The sequence below is a fragment of the Salvia splendens genome, chromosome 5 (genome assembly GCF_004379255.2).
Source record: "Salvia splendens isolate huo1 chromosome 5, SspV2, whole genome shotgun sequence".
Taxonomy (NCBI): Eukaryota; Viridiplantae; Streptophyta; class Magnoliopsida; order Lamiales; family Lamiaceae; genus Salvia; species Salvia splendens.
The window spans coordinates 19,172,088-19,190,678 of record NC_056036.1 but is presented as its reverse complement, the minus strand read 5'-3'; the positions used below and the strand labels follow the sequence as shown (position 1 = coordinate 19,190,678).

The following is an 18,591-nucleotide window of genomic DNA, read 5'->3' as shown; positions in this document are numbered from 1 at the left end:
AGGGTAAAAAGTTACCTAACAACACTTCAAATTGGAATGGGAGCAGCTAAATGTCGGATTAGGTTTCGATTTTTGCTGGTTGGGATGAATGGGGCGACGAAGCTGAAGCAGTTTTCGCGTTATGTGAGAGGCAGAGACGCAGCCTGGACTGATTTTTGTATCCAAGGGAGACACGCATCAGCCTGATGCGTGTATGTTTAAACACGCGAGAGGAGAATGCGTGTATGTTTAAACACGCGAGAGGAGAACGCGTGTATGTTTAAACACGCGAGAGCTTCTCGCGTCTTTCCCCTCCCTGGAAACTTTTTTTTTGCGGGAACAAACGACGGATACTACCTCCCAGGAGGTAGTTTCTTGGAATTTCGCCGCTGCATCACTCCAGTTATGGATTTCATTTTGAAAGAAAAAAATGAAAGTGATGTGGAGAGGAGTATCGATGGAAGAGGGGAGTATAATTGGGGCTGCCCCATTTTATTTTAGTATGGGCCATTTAATTGGTTAAGTGGGCTGCTTTATTTGATAAATTAGGAAGTGGGACGATGAGTTTGATAAAAGGAATGAGATGAGATTTTAATTGTTTGAGCCATGGTAGTAAAATAATAAATAAGTGGGCTGCCTCTTTTTAAAAAATAGGCTGATTAATAGATCGGGCCAAGATTTATTTATGCATGGATGGGATCTGATTAGTGGAAAATTTGGGCCTACTAAACTAACTCATGTTGAACTAAGATTAATTATGAAAGTGAGTTGGAAGCTCCATCATGTGAAGTTTCGAATAATTTTGTAAGCCTCTATATGGGTTGAATCTTCCGATTTAATTAATGTTCAAGGATCCTAGAAAATTTCTAGAAAAAAATAATATTATTACAAAAAAAAGAATAAAATGAGCACGTACTTAGGATGCGTTCACAATTAAATTTTCTTGACCTCTTGAAGTCTAATTAAGTATATTTTTATTTCTAAAGGGACGTCTTCGCACGTCGTCCAAGACCAACTTAAAGAATTTACGGTAAGGAGTTAGCTCTTGAGGTGAGCATTCTTTTCAAAAAGTGATTTTAGTATGAAAATGTGAATCTTTTCTAAACATGTTTGCCATGCCATGTTTTGCTTTTACGATTACCTATCTGCTTGGCTATGCCAATCATGTTAAATCAAATTCGGTCCCAATAGGGCCGCAAACCCTACTCGGACTAGTGTACACATATGTTAAATCAAATCATGTTTAGTGACTCGGGTCTTTTAAAATGAAAACCCCGTGTTCACTCAACTGTGGCTAACAAATTAAAAGGAACTTATTTTTGGCACTATGCTCACTGAGTATATCAAGTACTCAGCCCTGCATGTTTCTTTTCTAACGTGCAGGTTGAACATGAACGAGGAGGCGAAGGTGTTGGGAAATGACTATTAACAAGTAGTTAGGTAGCCTAAAGTAGTATGTCTTCATATATACTATTTTGTCTTGGACTCTTCCTCTGCAATAGAACTATATTCTAGGAATTTATGAATTTAGTCTCGATACTCTGATTCTCTTTTGACTATGTAACCGTTCGCCTTCGAAACCATTATCTTGAGTTGAATTGTTCATTTATGTTAAATCCATGGTTTATGAGATTATTTTTAGTCACGGAATAGCTACGCTCACTAGCACTAGGGAGTTGTGGCCGTGACAAAGTAGGTCTATAAAGTACTCTATTTATTCCAAGTTAATAAAACTGTTTATTTTCTGAACATATTTTTTTTAAATATAATAAATAATTAAAATGAAGATAAAGTAAAGTAAGGTTAGAAACTCACTTATTTTACTTTTTGTCCATTTTAACTATTCCGTATTATTTTTCCAAAACAAATACAGAAAATGAAACTCGATGTACTATAGTAGAACAGACAGAGTTTAAACCTTGATTTGGCAGGATGGTTGAAATCAAGTGAAAATTGCAACAAACATAAATTTGTGTATTTGCGTAACAAAAAAATGGGGAAATCTTTTGTATCTTGAGGCCTTTCAATTAACTCAAGATGATCAGCATAATGAATTTATGTATGGCCTTAATTTTCCATATTGTGAACTCGTTCACGATAATCATTAAAATTCCATATGAGTTGACAAACCGCCACATAATTTGATATCGAAGACTCACACAAATGATTAATTTTTCTCCAATATTAAAATATAAAAAGAATCTAATTCTTGCCTCAATGCTAAGTAACTCAAAAAAGCCTATTTTCATTGGTCTGAACTCCATGAGTGACAGGAGCTTTGGCTCTCACTTTTCTTAGGTACCAAACTCCGACTCCAAGAAATGCACCAGCAACCGACACCGCTGTGACACTCCCGGCCACCATCGCCGGATTGCTCCTCTGCCCACTCAGATCTACAAAGCAGAATACATATCAGCGTAAAGAGAGAACTGAAACCACTTTATAAGTATCATGAACTTAATCTTCTCTTACCAATTGATTTTAGAATGAAATCCTATAAATCAATACTCTTTTTGTCCATCATTTAAAGAACAATTTTGAGTCGGCACGTATTTTAAGAAATTGTTTGACTTTGTGAATAAAAGTAAAGGGAGAAAGTGAGTGGAATGTGGGACTCATTTAAAGTATTAGTTTTATATTGGATTGTGAATGTAAAAAAGTTAATGGAAATGTCGGGTCACTATTCTAAAAGTGGAATAAAGTAAATAGTTTTATACTATATCGTACACAACCAAAAAATGGTAAAATAGTTCTTTAAATGGTGGACAGAGAAATAGTAAAATTAGGTTGAAATACTCAAAATGATTACCTTTGCAATAGGTGGTGGCATTTCCCTTGTCGCACAAGCACAAGAAATCCTGGGTTGCAACGTCGAAGCCGCAAGTTCCAGCACCCTTGGCTCCATCCTGGCACCAGAGGCATCGTGTAGTGACCGGGATATCGAAGTCGATCCTGATCCCGTACTCAGGAACCTGGTTGTAGGCCGGTGTCACCCCCATACTCTTCCAGTAAACAGTGGTGTAACTTGAACAGTGCTTCAGCATCATCCTCAACGACTCACTACCTTTCGGGTAGTACGAGCAGCACGACCCGCCCTTCAGCACACCCGGGCAGTCTACCATATGCCTAAACCACACAACCAGTCAAATGTTAAATTTGACTTACGGGGTTTATGTCTGATCTCATTCATTGAAACCTAATTGATACGTAAATGAGAGACCAACCAAACTTCATGATATTTCATTCCTAAATCAACTGATGACAGAAATACTCCCTCCGTCCGCGAATAGGAGTTCCGTTTTTCCATTTTAGTATGTCCGCAAATAGGAGTCCAGGTTCACTTTTACCATAAATGGTAATAGCATCACACCTTCCACTAACTCATTCCATTCACATTTTATTTAAAACTAATATATATACAAGTGGGACCCCTATTCCACTAACTTTTTTCCACCTACTTTTTAACATTTCTTAAAACTCGTGCCGCCAATAAATGGGACTCCTAATGGCAGATGGATGGAGTAGTAGCTAAACTAGCTAGATACTTCCTTCGTCCGGGATTAGAAGTCCCGGTTTACCACTTTAGTCCGTCCGCCATGAGAAATCTCAATTTCACTTTTACTATAAATGATAGGTGACTCCACACTCCACTAACTCATTTCACTCACATTTTATTATAAATTTAATAATATATAAAAATGGGTCTCACATAAGGCTGTCAAATGGTGCGGGTTGGGTCGTTATCGTGTCAACCCATTATCGACCCAACCTTATCGTGTCCCAACCCAACCCAACCCGAAATCATTGGGTTCTTATCGTGTTCCAACCCAACCCAACCCGAAATCATCGGGTTCTTATCGTGTCCTAACTCAACGGGTTCGTGTCGGATTCGTGCGTGTTATCGTGTACCTAAAAAAAAGTTAACCCTCGGTTAATGATAGTTCATTAGCTTGACACGACACGATAACGACTAAAAATGATGTTATTATACGATTTAAACATGATATTACACGATAAAATAAAAAATTACAAAATTAAAATAATTATTTTCTTAATCAAAATAATAAAATTAAAGTATAGTAATATTAAATTTAAATAATAAAATTAAATAATTAAAAATATTAATTTTTAAAACAATCTAAGCATAATATTTTCTTAAAATTCATAAAAAATTAATTAATATTTTTGTAATTAGTAAAATTAAAGTTTAATAAATTTTTAATTTATAAAAAGTAATTATTTTTTCTTAACGTATGACACTAACCCGACCCGACCCGACCCGACCCAACCCGTTATCTTCGGGTTCTTATTGGGTCGACCCTATAATGACTCAAATCCTCAACGTGCGTGTTCGTGTCGTGTTAACTTCATGCGGGTCCGTGTTCTATTATCGCGTCGTATCAAAAATTGTCAGTCTTACATTCCACTATCTTTTTTCACTCACTTTTTTTTATTATTTCTTAAAATCTATGTTAAACTCAAATGAGACTCCTAATAGCGGACGAAGAGAGTAGTATTTAAGTTGGTCTATTTTATTTCACAATTTCACCCACGTTTAATTATCTAACATGTCATTCATATTTTTTACTGGACCTAAATAAATGTCTCGTTTCACTTACCTGCAGAGGTAGCTGGCGGTGTCGCAGGTGGAGTCGCACTGCTCGGGGAAGCGGTCGCAGAAGAGGGGCTTAGGCTCCATGATGACGTCGTCTTGGCTGCAGTTGAAGAACAGATAGTCATTCTGCGGGGAGAGCCGGAAGTGGGTGCTGGTGTCGAGGCTGAAGGCAGTTGTGGGGCGGAAGTTATCGCCGTCGCGGCAGCTCCACATGGAGGGGTCGGCGATGAGGAGATGTGGGTCCGAGTAGCTGATGTTGCGGACTGGGTACCGCCCTGACGGGGTCCGGAGCTCCAGATGGCCCGACTCGGAGCAGACGAGGATGCGGCGGTAGTAGGGGCTGCCGCACCCCTCGTCCACCCCGAACGGGTAGCTGATCGGGATGTCTCCGCAAGAGCTTCGGCATAATTGCTTGGTTTTGGCGTCTACTCTGAGGAATGGAAGCAAGAATGTTATCAAGAAGATGATTTTTGGTGGAATATTGCTATTAAGATTGATCATGTTTGGAGGGATTAAGCTTTGATTTACTTCAATCTTGGTTTTTATGATCATGTGTTTGATGATATTCTCAAGTTAAGAATCTTGTAAACCTCAAGCTTTTGCTTTCCTCCTACCTCTTTTTTCTTTTTTTTTTTGTTCGGGCTTTATTCTGCCTCTCTTTTTTTGAATTCACTCATTAATACTTAATACTACTATTCTACTTATAAGTTGTAAGATTTAAGGATACATAACAATGAAATGCCAAATATAACATTAATGATAATAACATAGTACTCCCTCCGTCCTAAGAAAGATGACCCCTTCCTTAGGCGGCACGGGTTTTTATGCAACTTTATTTTGTGTGTTAGGTGGAGAGAGTAAAGTAGAGATAAAGGTGTTTCATTTTTAGAAATGGATCATCTTGATTGGGATAAACCAAAAAGAAAATTGAGTCATCTTTAGTAGGACGTAGGGAGCAGTAGAAAAGTATTCTAGTTATTTTAATGTGTTTCAATCAGGTATATGTATAGAAGAAAAATATCTCAGCCCAGCTAACAAGGAGTATTAAAGGCCTGATACTAATAACGAGGCCCATTCAAATCTAACTGCATGTGAAAATCAATGAATGATTTATTTAATACTCGTAGTTTTTTCTTTGTTTTACTCCTCCTCCCGTCCCACTTTAGGAGTCTCATTAAAGTTTAACATTAATTTTAAGAAATGTAAAGAAAACTTGATGGAAAAAGATAAAGGAACGTGAGTCCTACTTTTATACTTCCTCTGTCCCACAATAATTGTCACTCTTTTCCATTTCGGTCCGTCCCACAATAATTATTACACTTCATTTTTACCATAAATAGTAAGTAGGTTCAACATTCCACTAAGTCACTTCACTCACATTTTATTATAAAATCAATGTAAAAAATGGGTCTCACATTCCACTAACTTTTCCAACTAACTTTTCTTTACATTTCTTAAACTCGTGCCCACAATAAGAGTGACAATTATTGTGGGACAGGGAGAGTATATAATTAAATGTGAGTGGAAAAGAGATTAGTGGAATGTGAGGCCTATTATCATTTATAGAATATTCCAACCGGGACTCTTAAAGTAAGACACTTAAAAATAGTAAATCGAGACTGTTAAAGTGGGATGGGGGAGAGTATTAGCTCTGGATCATTTTTTTACCCATTCCATTAGAATTTAATCATTTCATTTTAGAAAATTACAATATACTTTATTAATCTTACTATATTCTATAGTTCATTTACTCTCTTTTATTTTTCTCTCTTAAGTTCTAATACTTTATTTTCATCACTTAACTGATTAATTACTCCCTCCGTCCATAAAAAATAAATTCATTTGTTAATGACCTAAGTTTTAAAGAGAAATTGATAAAGTAAGATAGAGAGGGAAAAAAGTGCGTAAATTAAGATAGAGGGAGAAAAAGTGGGTAAAACTAAGTATGACAGAGAGAAGAAAAAGTAGATAAAGTATGAGAGAGAAAACGTTTCATTTTTAGTAGGGAAATTGGTCTCTAATATCATGAGCTTTGCACAAATTTTAGTTTTTTCCATGAACTTTCAAATTAGTATCATAAATCATAAACTTTCAGATTGGTTTGGTATTTCCCCAATCATCTAAGAATCTTTGAAGAAATTCCCTAAAATGTGTTCGTAGGGTTTGTGAAAGAGAGAAACAAGGTTTTGTGTTTTAATTTTTGTAGCGTAGCGTCACATGTGTGTTTCTAATTGAATTTTTTGTTTTTATTCACCTTGTTTTGTTTTCTTTGTTCTTAGAGTTCTATTTTGTTAAATAAAAGTAGTATTGTGTTTAATATTCCAAATAGACATGCCAGCATGACATGCCACTTATAAGAATTCTGCCAAATAGGATTCAAAATGCCATATAAGCAGTCGGATATACCCCTTAACCCACCGTAGGAAATACCAAACCGATCTGAAAGTTCATGATTTATGGAACTAATTTGAAATTTCATGGGAAAAAACAAAATTTGTGAAAGTTCATGATATTAGGGACCAATTTCCCTTTTTAGAAATATGACTATTTTTTGTAGACATTCCAAAATGATAAAATGAGACTATTTTTCGTTGATGGAGGGAGTATGTACTACCTATGTTCCTTAAAAATATAAACTATTTCTAGTTTAGGCCGTCCTTTAAAAATAGAAACTTTTGAATCTTTCTATTATAGGACGACCCCAAAATCCACTAACACTACTTTTTCTCTTTCTCTCTCTCTCTCTCTCTCTCTCTTTTTACCCATTTTTCTTTTCCTCTTTCTTACTTTACTAATTCTTGTCTCTTACTTTACCAATCATGTATTAAAACTTGTGTAGTTTCAAAAGTTTCTATTTTTCAAATACGAATATAGTAGTATTTTTTAATCTATATATCCAAAAAAATGCTTCAATACTAATAGAATATAATGAGTATATAAAAATATTAGTAATATTTAAATATCACTTAGTTTAATTTTATGAGAATTTAATGGTTGTAAAGTGTTATGTATAATTTAAATAATTATTATATGAGTACTATAATTAAAGTTTTATTTTATTTTTAAGTTTTACTCTTTCTATCCCACAAGAATATGAACACTTTTCTTTTTAGTCTGTCCCACAATAATAGACACTCTCTAATTTGGAAACTTTTTTTTTCTAATGAGATGAAACTCATTCTCCGCTAACAATATTTTTTTTCGGTTTCAGTCAAAAAAGGGGTGCAACACGAAAACTTCCTAGGGGGTCATCCATCCTAGTACTACTCTTGCCCAATCACACTAACTTCAGAGTTCTGATGGGTCTGGTGCATTAGTGTTGGTATGATCGCATCTAATACTTTAATTGTTTTTTCTCTCTATCTATCTCTTACTTACTGTACTTTACTAATTTTGCATTAAAATCCGTATCAGAGCCAAAGTGCATATTTGGGATGGAGGGAGTATATAATAATTTACCTTTGATTATTTTTTCTTGGTCAATTGTGCTGCAAAATCAAGTACTATATTATATGGCAAACAGTGGTATAAGCAAGAAGATTCAAAAAGGAAAAGAAATTGAGTCTAACCAAATTAAATAACGCAATATTTCTTGAAAAAAGAGTACTCCGTACTTAAATATTAATAAGCAATTTATATTAGTAGTATAATACTAAATTATTGATAAAATGGTGCGGGATTAAAGTATACTACTACAAAGTTAGTGAAGATTGAATATACAGTAGAATATTATTTTGAATTTGAATTTATTGTAAATGATGGAGATAAAAACTTATATCTTTCTAAGATGGATTCCATAAGACCAAGATGCTTATATAGGTTTAAAAAATGTTATAACTTGATAAAACTCTCATTTTAACAACTTTTTTTGTTGCACAAAGGCACTACTTATATAGGACAAACATAAGCAGACACGCTTTAGAAATACTACTAGTAATATTTTTTGTTGTTAGTTAAGTTCATCGAATTTTTTATATCTTGTGTGGATTATTATGCAAAAATCTCTATTAACTCAAAAAAAATAATCTAAAAATTTTTAATTCAAAATTTAGAATATATAAATCCCTAAAGCCATCCACAATCTTGTCACGGATTCAGGTCTCAAGTCACCTTCACGTTATTATTTTCCTATTTTTTTGCGTCAGACCACAACTCCCACAATACTACAAGTCCCATCCATACTTCATTCAGACAACAAATATTAAATCATACTATTCACAACTTCAAATTATTTTACATTTAAAATTGAAAACATTGAACATTATATTATGAAAATCCATTGTTCATTCGAAAATTATAAATTACAAACCCTAGAATTTAAAAAAATTACAAACCCTATAAATTCAAAATTACAGGTCCTAAAAATTCAAAAATTACAATTCCTAGAAATTGAAAATCCTAAAAATTGAAAATGTTAAACAATTATATTTCAGAAAAATCATAGGATAACGTAGAATGAATGAAAATGTTGTGGAGTTTAAATAGGAAAAAAATTAAAAATAAAAATGGGGTCCGGGTCCTGCCCGAGCGCCCACAACGCCGAGCTGGACCGCAACAGGGTGCGTCCCGGGAGCGCGCAGCGCTAGGCCGGACCGCAACGGAGCGCGGCCTCTGGCCCCTCTAGCGGCCCCAATCGCAGCCTAGACCCTGCCTCCCCTACCTGCAATGCACCCAGGCCCAAGCCGGAGCCCAGATGCGGTCCGGCCCGAAGCGTTGTGGATGCCCTAAATGACCTATTTTTGTAGGGGAGTGGGGTGACAAGGAGGCTCATAGATATACAGCACTCATGATGTGATACATCCCACTATATACTGATACAAATGCTCAGACAGGGGAGTGTTGAAACTTTTGAATCAAGTACAACTACATAACCATGTCACTTCATGTACACACATTACACAAGTAGATATTGCACTAATTTTTGTGCTTTAGGCAAAAATAAATTGATCTTTCCTAATTTAAACCTAACAAGATAGCTTACACTTCACCATATGGCCTGCAGCCTGCAGGCAGCTACACATCCATTTGTTTCTCAATTAGTAAAACTTTATAAAAAAGTTAGTATTTGTATTTGTGAATTTTTTTAGTGATTACATTTTTCGTATCATAATTGATGTATATAGTTATGTTTCCGACCAAATAGAATGAGAAGAAAAAAGACATAATCATGCTCTTTGTTTTGCTTATGGTTGGCCATAAATTATTCCTACATCATGAGAGAAAAGAAACCTAGTAAGGACAATGCTTTCATAGTTTTATCTAATTTATGAATCCAATCTATCCTTAAACTTTAGTAATATGATATAGTCCATAACTACTAACAACACTGCATATGATAGAGGAAAGAAATTAAACAAAGTGCTAAAACATACAAATAAAAAGTGAGGCATGAGACATTGTTCCTCCTAGCCCTAGGTACAAACACAACATAAAAAACTAATCCAAGAAAGTCTCCATAACATCGCCATACATCCCCCCACCTTCATTCCTATACTCCCCAGGATTGTGGGAGAGATGGTTGAGCGACGGGGACGACGACGTCACCATCCTCGCTGGCAACGTGAAGCTCCTCTTGAACTTGCCATCCATCTTAGAATGGCTGTCCAAGCTCAAGAAGTCGTTAGGGTTCGGATTATTATTATTATCGGGCTTGGAAGCCCCTCCGAGCCCGTCCGGATTGAACAGCAGCTTCGCCTCGTCGGTCCTCCCGGTAAGGGCGCTGAAGAAGGACAGCCCGTTCGGCCACTTGATGTCGTTCTCGTGCTCCGAGATCATCTCCCCGTTCGAGTGAGGGTGCAAGAACATGTGAGGCTCGTCCTTGGATGGCGGCATCCCCATTCGAGCACCCGAGTTTGGGAAATTCGGCATCGAGGGGAGTGGCCTGGGCCCCCAGTTGAACAGGGGAGGAGGTGGGCGTGTCGCCATTGCCGGCTGCTTTAGAGGAGCCGTGGACGACGAGGAAGCCCCCCGAGTCGAAGAAAACAGCTGGGATAGGTAAAATCCAGATTGATAGCCTAAAGATTCAAAAGTGTGCCTCATTCTCAGCACAAAATGAAGGTCTTCTGGTATCTGAACACCATCAATTAATCACACATCAAAAACAGTTCAAAACACCCATTTTTTTCAAACTAAACAAACTTACAATCTTGCAAGAACCAAGCTGGAGTAGGCCATGCCCAGCTTGAATAACAGCAATAGTCTGGTAAATGAAAAAACACACAGTTATAGCATTAATTGTACACACAAGAAAGGTGCTTCTTTTTTCTTGATTTAAGCCAACTACTACTAAGATTGATGATATCTGACCTGAATGCCTGAATCAAACTGTTCAGTCCACTCTGGAGGTAGCTGCAATTATTAATCAAAAATTGAAAGCCCACTTACTTCTTCATCAACAACAATAAGCATGATTAAGGTAGCAAATCAATTACTTAAACCAATGTCAATTAGTAGCTTAAAAGGTGATTGATTGATTACATACAGCATCAAATGAACTCTGCCAGTAGTTGGAGATGTTTGGTTCACACTCTGTAGGCTCCTTGAATACCCATTTGTGACATTTATCAGAAGCAACTTTTCCCATCAACCTACAACCAATTTTTGCCCATTAGTCCCCCAAAAAAATAAAAAAAGAAATAAGAAAGAAAACACACACAAAGTTACAAATGGACCTCTCTCTCTCCTATTCCTAACCACAACTCCACCAGTGGTTAGGACTTGGGATAGGAGGACAGAGAGAGATACAAAATCCAATATCCATATAGCATGCACCTACCCAGTACCCACCCTTCTCCATAATTATACAACTGAATGGACATCTTGCTGAAGGCTTTCCTGACAGGATCCTCCCCATCCATCTCATCCAAACACTCTGCAACTCTGCCTCTGCAGAACCCATCTTCCCACATCAACATTCTGCACAAATTAGAAAGTGACAAGACATAATCATCTCCTACAAAACCTCAAATCACCAATGAACATCAAAGGGAGTGAATAAAATCTTAAAGCTCAGATTTTTTACAATGAAGAAACAGTTAATCAATCTCAACATTCACAAGCTACCACTGTCAACTCCTACAAAACCTCAATGAACCTCAAAAGGAGTGAATAAAAATCAAATCTTTAACCTCTTAAAGCTCAGATTTTTCATAACTAAACTAAAATGAAGAAACAGTGAATCAATCTCAACACTCACAAGCTACCATTGTCATCTCCAACTTTGCAGCCATTGCCGCCTCTAACCCTCCTGCAAGAAAAGAAACAGACATTTGAATTGAGCACCCAAAAATTGAGGGGAGAGAGAGAGAGAGAGAGAAGCATACGGGCGAGGACGAATGGTCCAGAAGACAGAGTAAGTCCAGTCTGAGTTGAGACAGACGCTTCTAAGGGCCTCATGAAGGGCCATCATCCCAACTGCTTCTTTGCTCCTGTCTGCTGCTCCTGCTCCTGCTCCTGCTCCTGCTCCTGAGCCCACCATCTTTTTTCTAAAATTCCCCACCCTTTAGTGTTGGATGTCTAGTAAAAACGCCTCCTTTTGTTTCTAATTTCTCTCTCTCTCTCTCTCGCCCACAGCTGCAGAATGCCTGTCAAATATCAACCACATAGAGAGAAAGAGAAAGAGGTGACTGCTTCTTGCTTCATCCCTTTTTGCAATCTTTTTTTTACTCCTCAGCTCTCTTTTACCCCCCCCCCCCCAACACACCAAACACACGCAGCGATGGGTGAAACTGTGTGTAGATTTAATTAATTGACAAAACCGGTTACTTGGGGGGAGGGAAAGTGGTATCAGACGCGCAGAGGGGAGTGAAAGTGCGTGCAAAATGACTGTTGAATTGCAGGAATTTTGAGGTTTTGTTGTGTGTGGAATTTTCAATTTTAACAGAGTGGGGACACCATTTTTTTATCTTAGCAAAGCAACAACAGACAGCGGGAGAAAGGTAAGGAAGCTAAAAAAGTAAAAAGAGGAGGGCGTCACTGAAATTACGATTCTGCCCTTGTATCTCCGTTTTTTTGGATTATTTTGTTTTGGATAAAGAGGAGTGGGTAGATTTTGGCACAATGGAGCATATCGTTTTTATTTAATAAATGTTGTATATGATGCATATAATAAATTGATTAAACTTTTATCCTTTCAGTAAATTTTAATGAAGGAAAAAAATATTTATTGCTATGTAGTAGATAAAAATACGCGTATTAGTACTACTAGTATTTGTCTTGAATTTTCATTTTCTTTTAAATTAACTTTTTTTCCCTTATAAAAATATTTGAAATTATTTTCCATCTACAATTTACTTGATCACCCATTTTTTTCTTTGCAGTGAATAATTTTAACAGTGAATTTTATTTACTTTCATGGTGATTTGAATCTCCAGTCTAATTGTTATGGTTTATTGTCATAGATGACTCATACCGGATCATCTCCGTTTGCTTTTTCGACTAGTAGTTGATCCATTTCTATTGGAATCGGGTCCGTCATTGTTTTTACACAACTTAGTCACTTTAGCTTCTTTGTGCATCGAAAAATCTACCCTAGCAAGGAAGCTTAGTCCATTTACAGATATTAGAAGTCGGTAATCTTTTGATGGATTAACCCGCTTGTTATTATAGTGGAGTAGTACTATAATATAATTTGTATATGTACTATTTTCTTCGTCCCACAATAGAAGACCTATTTGATTTGGGCACGAGTTTTAAAAAAATATAATGAAAAGTGGGTTGAATAAATTAGTGGAATGTGGGTCTCATTTACATGTAGTAGTTTTATAATAAATAAGTTAGTGGAATGTGGTCCCTACTTATCATTTATGATAAAAGTGAAATAAGACTCTTATTATAAGACGGACGGAAATGACAAAATATGATTGTTATTGTGGGACCGAGGGAGTTCTAATGAATCAAAGTTTTGATACTTTGATTAGGAAAATTATCTCGTGCGACAATAATTAGGATTATATTATTGTATTTATTAAAACTGGCATGGGATTAATAATATACTTCTTCCGTTCCATTAAATATGAAACGTTTGCTTTTCGATATGAAATTTTATATAGTGTCGTTTTATAAGTTAATAAATAGAAAGTAAAATAAAATAGAAAAAAATAGAAATGATTATATTTTTATTTTAAGAAATATTTCATTTTTAATGATGAGAGCGAATATTAAGTATATATTTGCATTTTGCAACAAGATAAAAATAGGGTAGTGTTTTATTGCGCATGATTCACATAGTTGAATGTTGTTGATGATTACCTGCGTGCATTGCGGAGATGGGTTAGGTTGCGCTGCTTTTGAGATTCTTCATCATTTACCATTGCAGATTAGCATCACAAATCAAATTAAAACACTTTTATAATACCTATAATTAGTACTCCATAAAGAGTACAACAAGATTAAATAATTTGGCCAATGAATGTCTCTTAGTTGTTAAGACGTTTATTCAATAAATTGAAGACTTCAGTTATTATATGATGATAAAAAGGAAATCATTATTAATTCTTTTAAAGAAAATGAGAAATTACAAGAGTAATTCATTTGAGTGCACTAATTAGCTTTATCCATGAACTCACAAAATATCTGAATTATAATTTTTGTTAGGAAACTCAAAGTAGTTGACAATTTTGTGGTGCTATTGAGGATAAGATCAAAAAGTCGATAGCGTCTTCGATAATTTTTATACGATTTTTTTATTTTGTTTATGGTATTTTTGTGGGACAAATTATTTAGACTGTGAGAAGTGAGAATTATTTTTTGTCTATACTATGATATCTAGATGAGTGAGTCTAATAGTGTGGTGTGCATTTGTCATTTGTTGTTTGCTAATTTACTGATAAATGACTTTGCTCATCAAATCTTGCATTTGAGTAGCTTTATTGTATTTAGCAAAAAATGTAATGTTTCAAAGTCCAATTCGATTATTATACAAAAGATTAAATAATGCATGGATAAGTGAGAATTAATGATGTTTGTTTTTAATATTGTGTGCGATACATATAATTAACATCATTTTTTAAGGGATAATGCCTTCCAAACACTCTAATTATATCTTATAATGGGGAATTTAACATGAGAAGCGGCTATACTAATAATGTGCATTGCCTTTTTATGATAATGATGACATGAGATTAAAGGAAAACTACCACTTTAATCAATAATGCCATTTTATGGAAAGTTCCGATCGCATGAATATATCGTGCATCTTTCAATATGTAGCTACTTAATTAGGAGATGCAGCAGTATAAATATAGGAGTGATGATAAATTTATATAACTATATATTCATCACGTCTCAAGTTATTTGAGTCGTATTTTGTTGTGGATCTTCCCAACTTATTTGAGTTATTTTCTTTAATAGCTAAGAAAATATTTAATTTCAATTATTTTATTATTTCTTCAACTTTATTCTCTCTTCTCCCTCCTATTTTATTTTTCATCTACTTTATTTTATTTTTATTTAACTCATCAAACACAACTTTCTTAAATCTTGTGTCGAAACACATCAAGTAACATAGGACGGAAGGAGTATATATTTGGAGCAATTGTTTTAAATTTTTTAAAATTATGGATTGGTTTATTTTATGTAAAATTTCAAGAGCTCTAATTCCAATTGGTGTCTGGATTTCTATTTATGTTTGGATAAATGCGTGAAAAATTGTTAAGTACAAACTCATCCCACATCGGGCGTCTGAGATAAGTTGGAAGGTGTATATAAGTTATATCCAACCCTTTGTTACAAATATAAATAAATGGCATCATTAACTCTCAATCATATCATAAACATAATGATATAGTAGTATACTACTAGTAGTACTAGTATTTACTAGTATTAAGGGTTAGAAAATAACTTTTACATATGTTGGTTAACGTGTTTGATTAACATGGGACCACAAGTCCGTGCAACTTATATGATTTGTGATTTAAATGATTAGTTACCATCGTTAAATATAGGTCAACAAAATCGAATTATGAAGTCGCAATAATAATAGGTCTAAGTAATTCTTAATTAGTTGTACATTGAAAGGTGGTCGACTTATTGTAAGAATAACAACTCAACTAACAAATTGACGGATGATATTTTTCGAAGTCGGTGACCCTATGCCCTTAGAATACATGTTATTAATATCATTGTAATTGTAAGCAATTAATATCATTAATAGCTCTTTAATATTTACCATGTTAAAATAAAGGGAAATGCTACGTGGCCATAATGTGGCCAGCCACACGGTGGCATTTTTGTAAATAAATATAAAAGTTGATGTAATAAATTATTAGTAATAGTTAATGCTAAGTGTGATTTTATGTAATTGCCCTTTTCCCACTATTTCGAAAACTATTACTAATATTTCACTTCAAATTTATTAATACAACATTCTCTCACCATAATAATGACAATTATTATTTCCAAGAAAAATTACTAATAAACCTTTATTATGCACAATCTTCTATACTTTAAAACAAATTTTATATATATATATATATATATATATATATATATATATGAATATTAAATAAATCCTACCATATCTTAGTAAAAGATATCAATATATGATAAATAAATTATGCTAATAAGTATGTACGGTTGCATATAGTTAATATATTTTACGATCAAGTCAAATAAGATTAATTAATCTTATACCAATGTTACTCCTAGCTATTCTAATTTTGCTAGTCATTTTTCATGAATGTGCGTTATATAATTGTATTGCATATCATAAAATTATTTATATATATTATAATTGTATCATATAATCAAAAGTTTAATTTCATTATATATGTCACATATTAATGTTATAAATAATTGTATATTTAAGATACTACTAATATATTCCCACAATGTATTATGTAAAATATACGGAGTACTAATATAATGTTATTACATTACAAAAATAACTATAACTAATTATGGCCAAAATAACTATCATAGGACACAATACAATTATATACCAATAACTAAACATAATAATAATAATAATAATAATAATAATAATAATAATAATAATAATAATAATAATAATAATAATAATAATAATAACATAAACATAGTACTAATAATATTAACTTCTATGGATAACATGGATAAACTTTATATGCAAAACACATCTAAAGGTCATGCCGTCATGGTACTAATAGGGTGAGTTTGGCCATAAATTTGTAATGATATATTAGTAGCATTGTACTATCATTATTATATAGTAGTTTCATTGTATGACAAACATTTAAATTTTTGTTACGAATACATACTATAGGCTATATTAATAAGACCAATAACAATAGTATTAAAAATAAAAAATCATATTATTATATAATTGCTAATATATAGTATATAACAACATGGTGCCATGTAATATTATGAGCTAGTATATTACGGTCGCAATTATCCTATTATTATTTTAGGTTTGGCATGAATTTTAATGCAAAATTGATAAAGTAAGAGAGGTAGAGAGAAAAGGAAAGAGAATATTTTTGGGGCGGACTAAAAAGGAAAGAATACGTATTCTTATAGGACGGAGAAAGTACTAGTTACTACTATTTCATATCCATAAATTCTCCGCTTAATTTAATAGAGGCGTAAAATTAACCAATTAGAAAGTCTGAAAATAAGATATGACATGATCTTGTTTTTATACGCAACTCCAAATGTGTTCATCTGCATACAAATGGATTTCAATTTTAGATATATTTCTAGAAATTGCAGATGCATTGTACGTATTCTTATTTATAATAAAAAAATATTTTTATTAAAAATACAAAAATATGTACAACTATTTGAATTAATAATGTCCAAGATTGATGAATTAGACGAAACTAATATCCTTTACTGTAAGTTGACATCTGAATTGTATACAATAAATTCCATGTCAACATATTAGGTACCCCATGATAAGATTCTATCATATCTAAACATTATTATGCGTCATTTGCTTATATTTGAATTGGAAAGAATTACGAGTACTAGTATTAAAAAATTAGTATACTACTATACTCCCTATTTAATTTTACTCTACTCCCTCTTTATGAACAAGGGTAAATTAGTCTTAAAAAATTGATACTTTTTAGATGAACAAGTTTCAAGTAATATTAACATTAAATGTATAGATTTTTATTAATATTTTATTTTTATGGCTGGCCATATTATGGCCATTTAGCATCACTCTAAAATAAAACCATAAATCGCTCTAGTGTTTGAAGTGAAGGAACCGATAAAAAAAACATTGTAAATCTGGTCCATTTTTTGGAAATATGAAACATGAACACATTGTGGTGTGTAGATAGACGTCACCACGGTTCGGGAACCGGCGGTTCACGGTTCGGAACCGCCGGTTCCGGTTCGAAAAAAAATGGAACCGGAACCGAACCGGCCAAGGATCGGTGGTTCCGGTTCCGGAACCGTGAACCGCCAGTTCACGTGAACCGCGGAACCGCCTAGGTTTGCCCGGTTCCAGGCCGGTTCATCCGGTTCGGCGGTTTTTTTTTTTTTTTTTGCATTTTAAATTTGTAATTCAAGTAAAATATGTAGATATATTTGCATAAATAAAATTAGAATAAAGCGATGTTCAAATGCAATTTTATTGATACAAATTACAACTTTAAAATTACAAATTACAACTTAAAATTTACAAATTACAACTTTAAAATTACAAATTACAACTTTAAATTTACAAATTACAACTTTAAAATTGCAAACTACAAACAACTTTAAAATTACAAATTACAACTTAAAATTTACAAATTACAACTTAAAATTACAAATTACAACTTATTACTTAACATTACAAATTACAACTTTAAAATTACAAATTACAACAATTACAAATCGAAAAATTTAAATACAAGTTACTTACAACAATTACAAATCAAAAAATTTAAATACAAGTTACAACAATTACAAATCGAAAAATTTAAATACAAGTTACAACAATTACAAGTTACAACAATTACAAATCGAAAAATTTAAATACAAGTTACAACAATTACAAGTTACAACCATTACAAGTTACAACA

The 18,591-nt window shown here is 33.7% G+C and overlaps 2 protein-coding genes, 1 long non-coding RNA gene and 1 pseudogene across 4 annotated transcripts; 1 reads left to right on the top strand and 3 right to left on the bottom strand.

The window, feature by feature from the left end:
- Positions 1 to 884: 884 nt before the first annotated feature.
- Positions 885 to 1,562, top strand: LOC121803545. Its single transcript, XR_006051063.1, has 2 exons — positions 885 to 1,029; positions 1,363 to 1,562. It is a non-coding gene; the product is annotated as an uncharacterized LOC121803545 (long non-coding RNA).
- Positions 1,563 to 2,002: 440 nt separating this feature from the next.
- On the bottom strand, positions 2,003 to 5,126 carry LOC121802959. The gene is made up of 3 exons (XM_042202654.1): positions 4,599 to 5,126; positions 2,789 to 3,105; positions 2,003 to 2,372 (listed from the first exon to the last, which is right to left on the bottom strand). Exons 1-3 carry the CDS (start codon positions 5,093 to 5,095, stop codon positions 2,209 to 2,211), a joined length of 978 nt encoding a protein of 325 aa, XP_042058588.1. The 5' UTR covers positions 5,096 to 5,126; the 3' UTR covers positions 2,003 to 2,208.
- A 2,687-nt stretch (positions 5,127 to 7,813) lies between these two features.
- On the bottom strand, positions 7,814 to 7,930 carry LOC121806075 (annotated as a pseudogene).
- A 1,975-nt stretch (positions 7,931 to 9,905) lies between these two features.
- Positions 9,906 to 12,497, bottom strand: LOC121804806 (protein RICE SALT SENSITIVE 3-like). 2 transcript variants are annotated; one of them, XM_042204487.1, is made up of 7 exons: positions 11,917 to 12,497; positions 11,790 to 11,840; positions 11,381 to 11,509; positions 11,076 to 11,181; positions 10,901 to 10,942; positions 10,737 to 10,793; positions 9,906 to 10,663 (listed from the first exon to the last, which is right to left on the bottom strand). In XM_042204487.1, exons 1-7 carry the CDS (start codon positions 12,069 to 12,071, stop codon positions 10,031 to 10,033), a joined length of 1,173 nt encoding a protein of 390 aa, XP_042060421.1. In that variant the 5' UTR covers positions 12,072 to 12,497; the 3' UTR covers positions 9,906 to 10,030. The 2 variants fall into 2 exon arrangements, with proteins under 2 accessions (XP_042060421.1, XP_042060422.1); XM_042204488.1 differs by having other exon boundaries at positions 11,797 to 11,840; positions 11,917 to 12,012.
- Between the last annotated feature and the right edge of the window lie 6,094 nt (positions 12,498 to 18,591).

Bases quoted from the DNA above. Each gene is read 5' to 3' on its own strand.
- LOC121802959 (XM_042202654.1), bottom strand. From the start codon at position 5,095: ATGATCAATCTTAATAGCAATATTCCACCAAAAATCATCTTCTTGATA. The intron at 3,106-4,598 runs GTAAGTGAAACG...TGTGTGGTTTAG, and splicing joins ACCGCCAGCTACCTCTGCAG to GCATATGGTAGACTGCCCGG. The intron at 2,373-2,788 runs GTAATCATTTTG...TCTGCTTTGTAG, and splicing joins TGCCACCACCTATTGCAAAG to ATCTGAGTGGGCAGAGGAGC.
- LOC121804806 (XM_042204487.1), bottom strand. From the start codon at position 12,071: ATGGTGGGCTCAGGAGCAGGAGCAGGAGCAGGAGCAGGAGCAGCAGAC. The intron at 11,182-11,380 runs GTGGGTACTGGG...AATTGGTTGTAG, and splicing joins TTGTATAATTATGGAGAAGG to GTTGATGGGAAAAGTTGCTT. The intron at 10,943-11,075 runs GTATGTAATCAA...TAATAATTGCAG, and splicing joins GGCAGAGTTCATTTGATGCT to CTACCTCCAGAGTGGACTGA.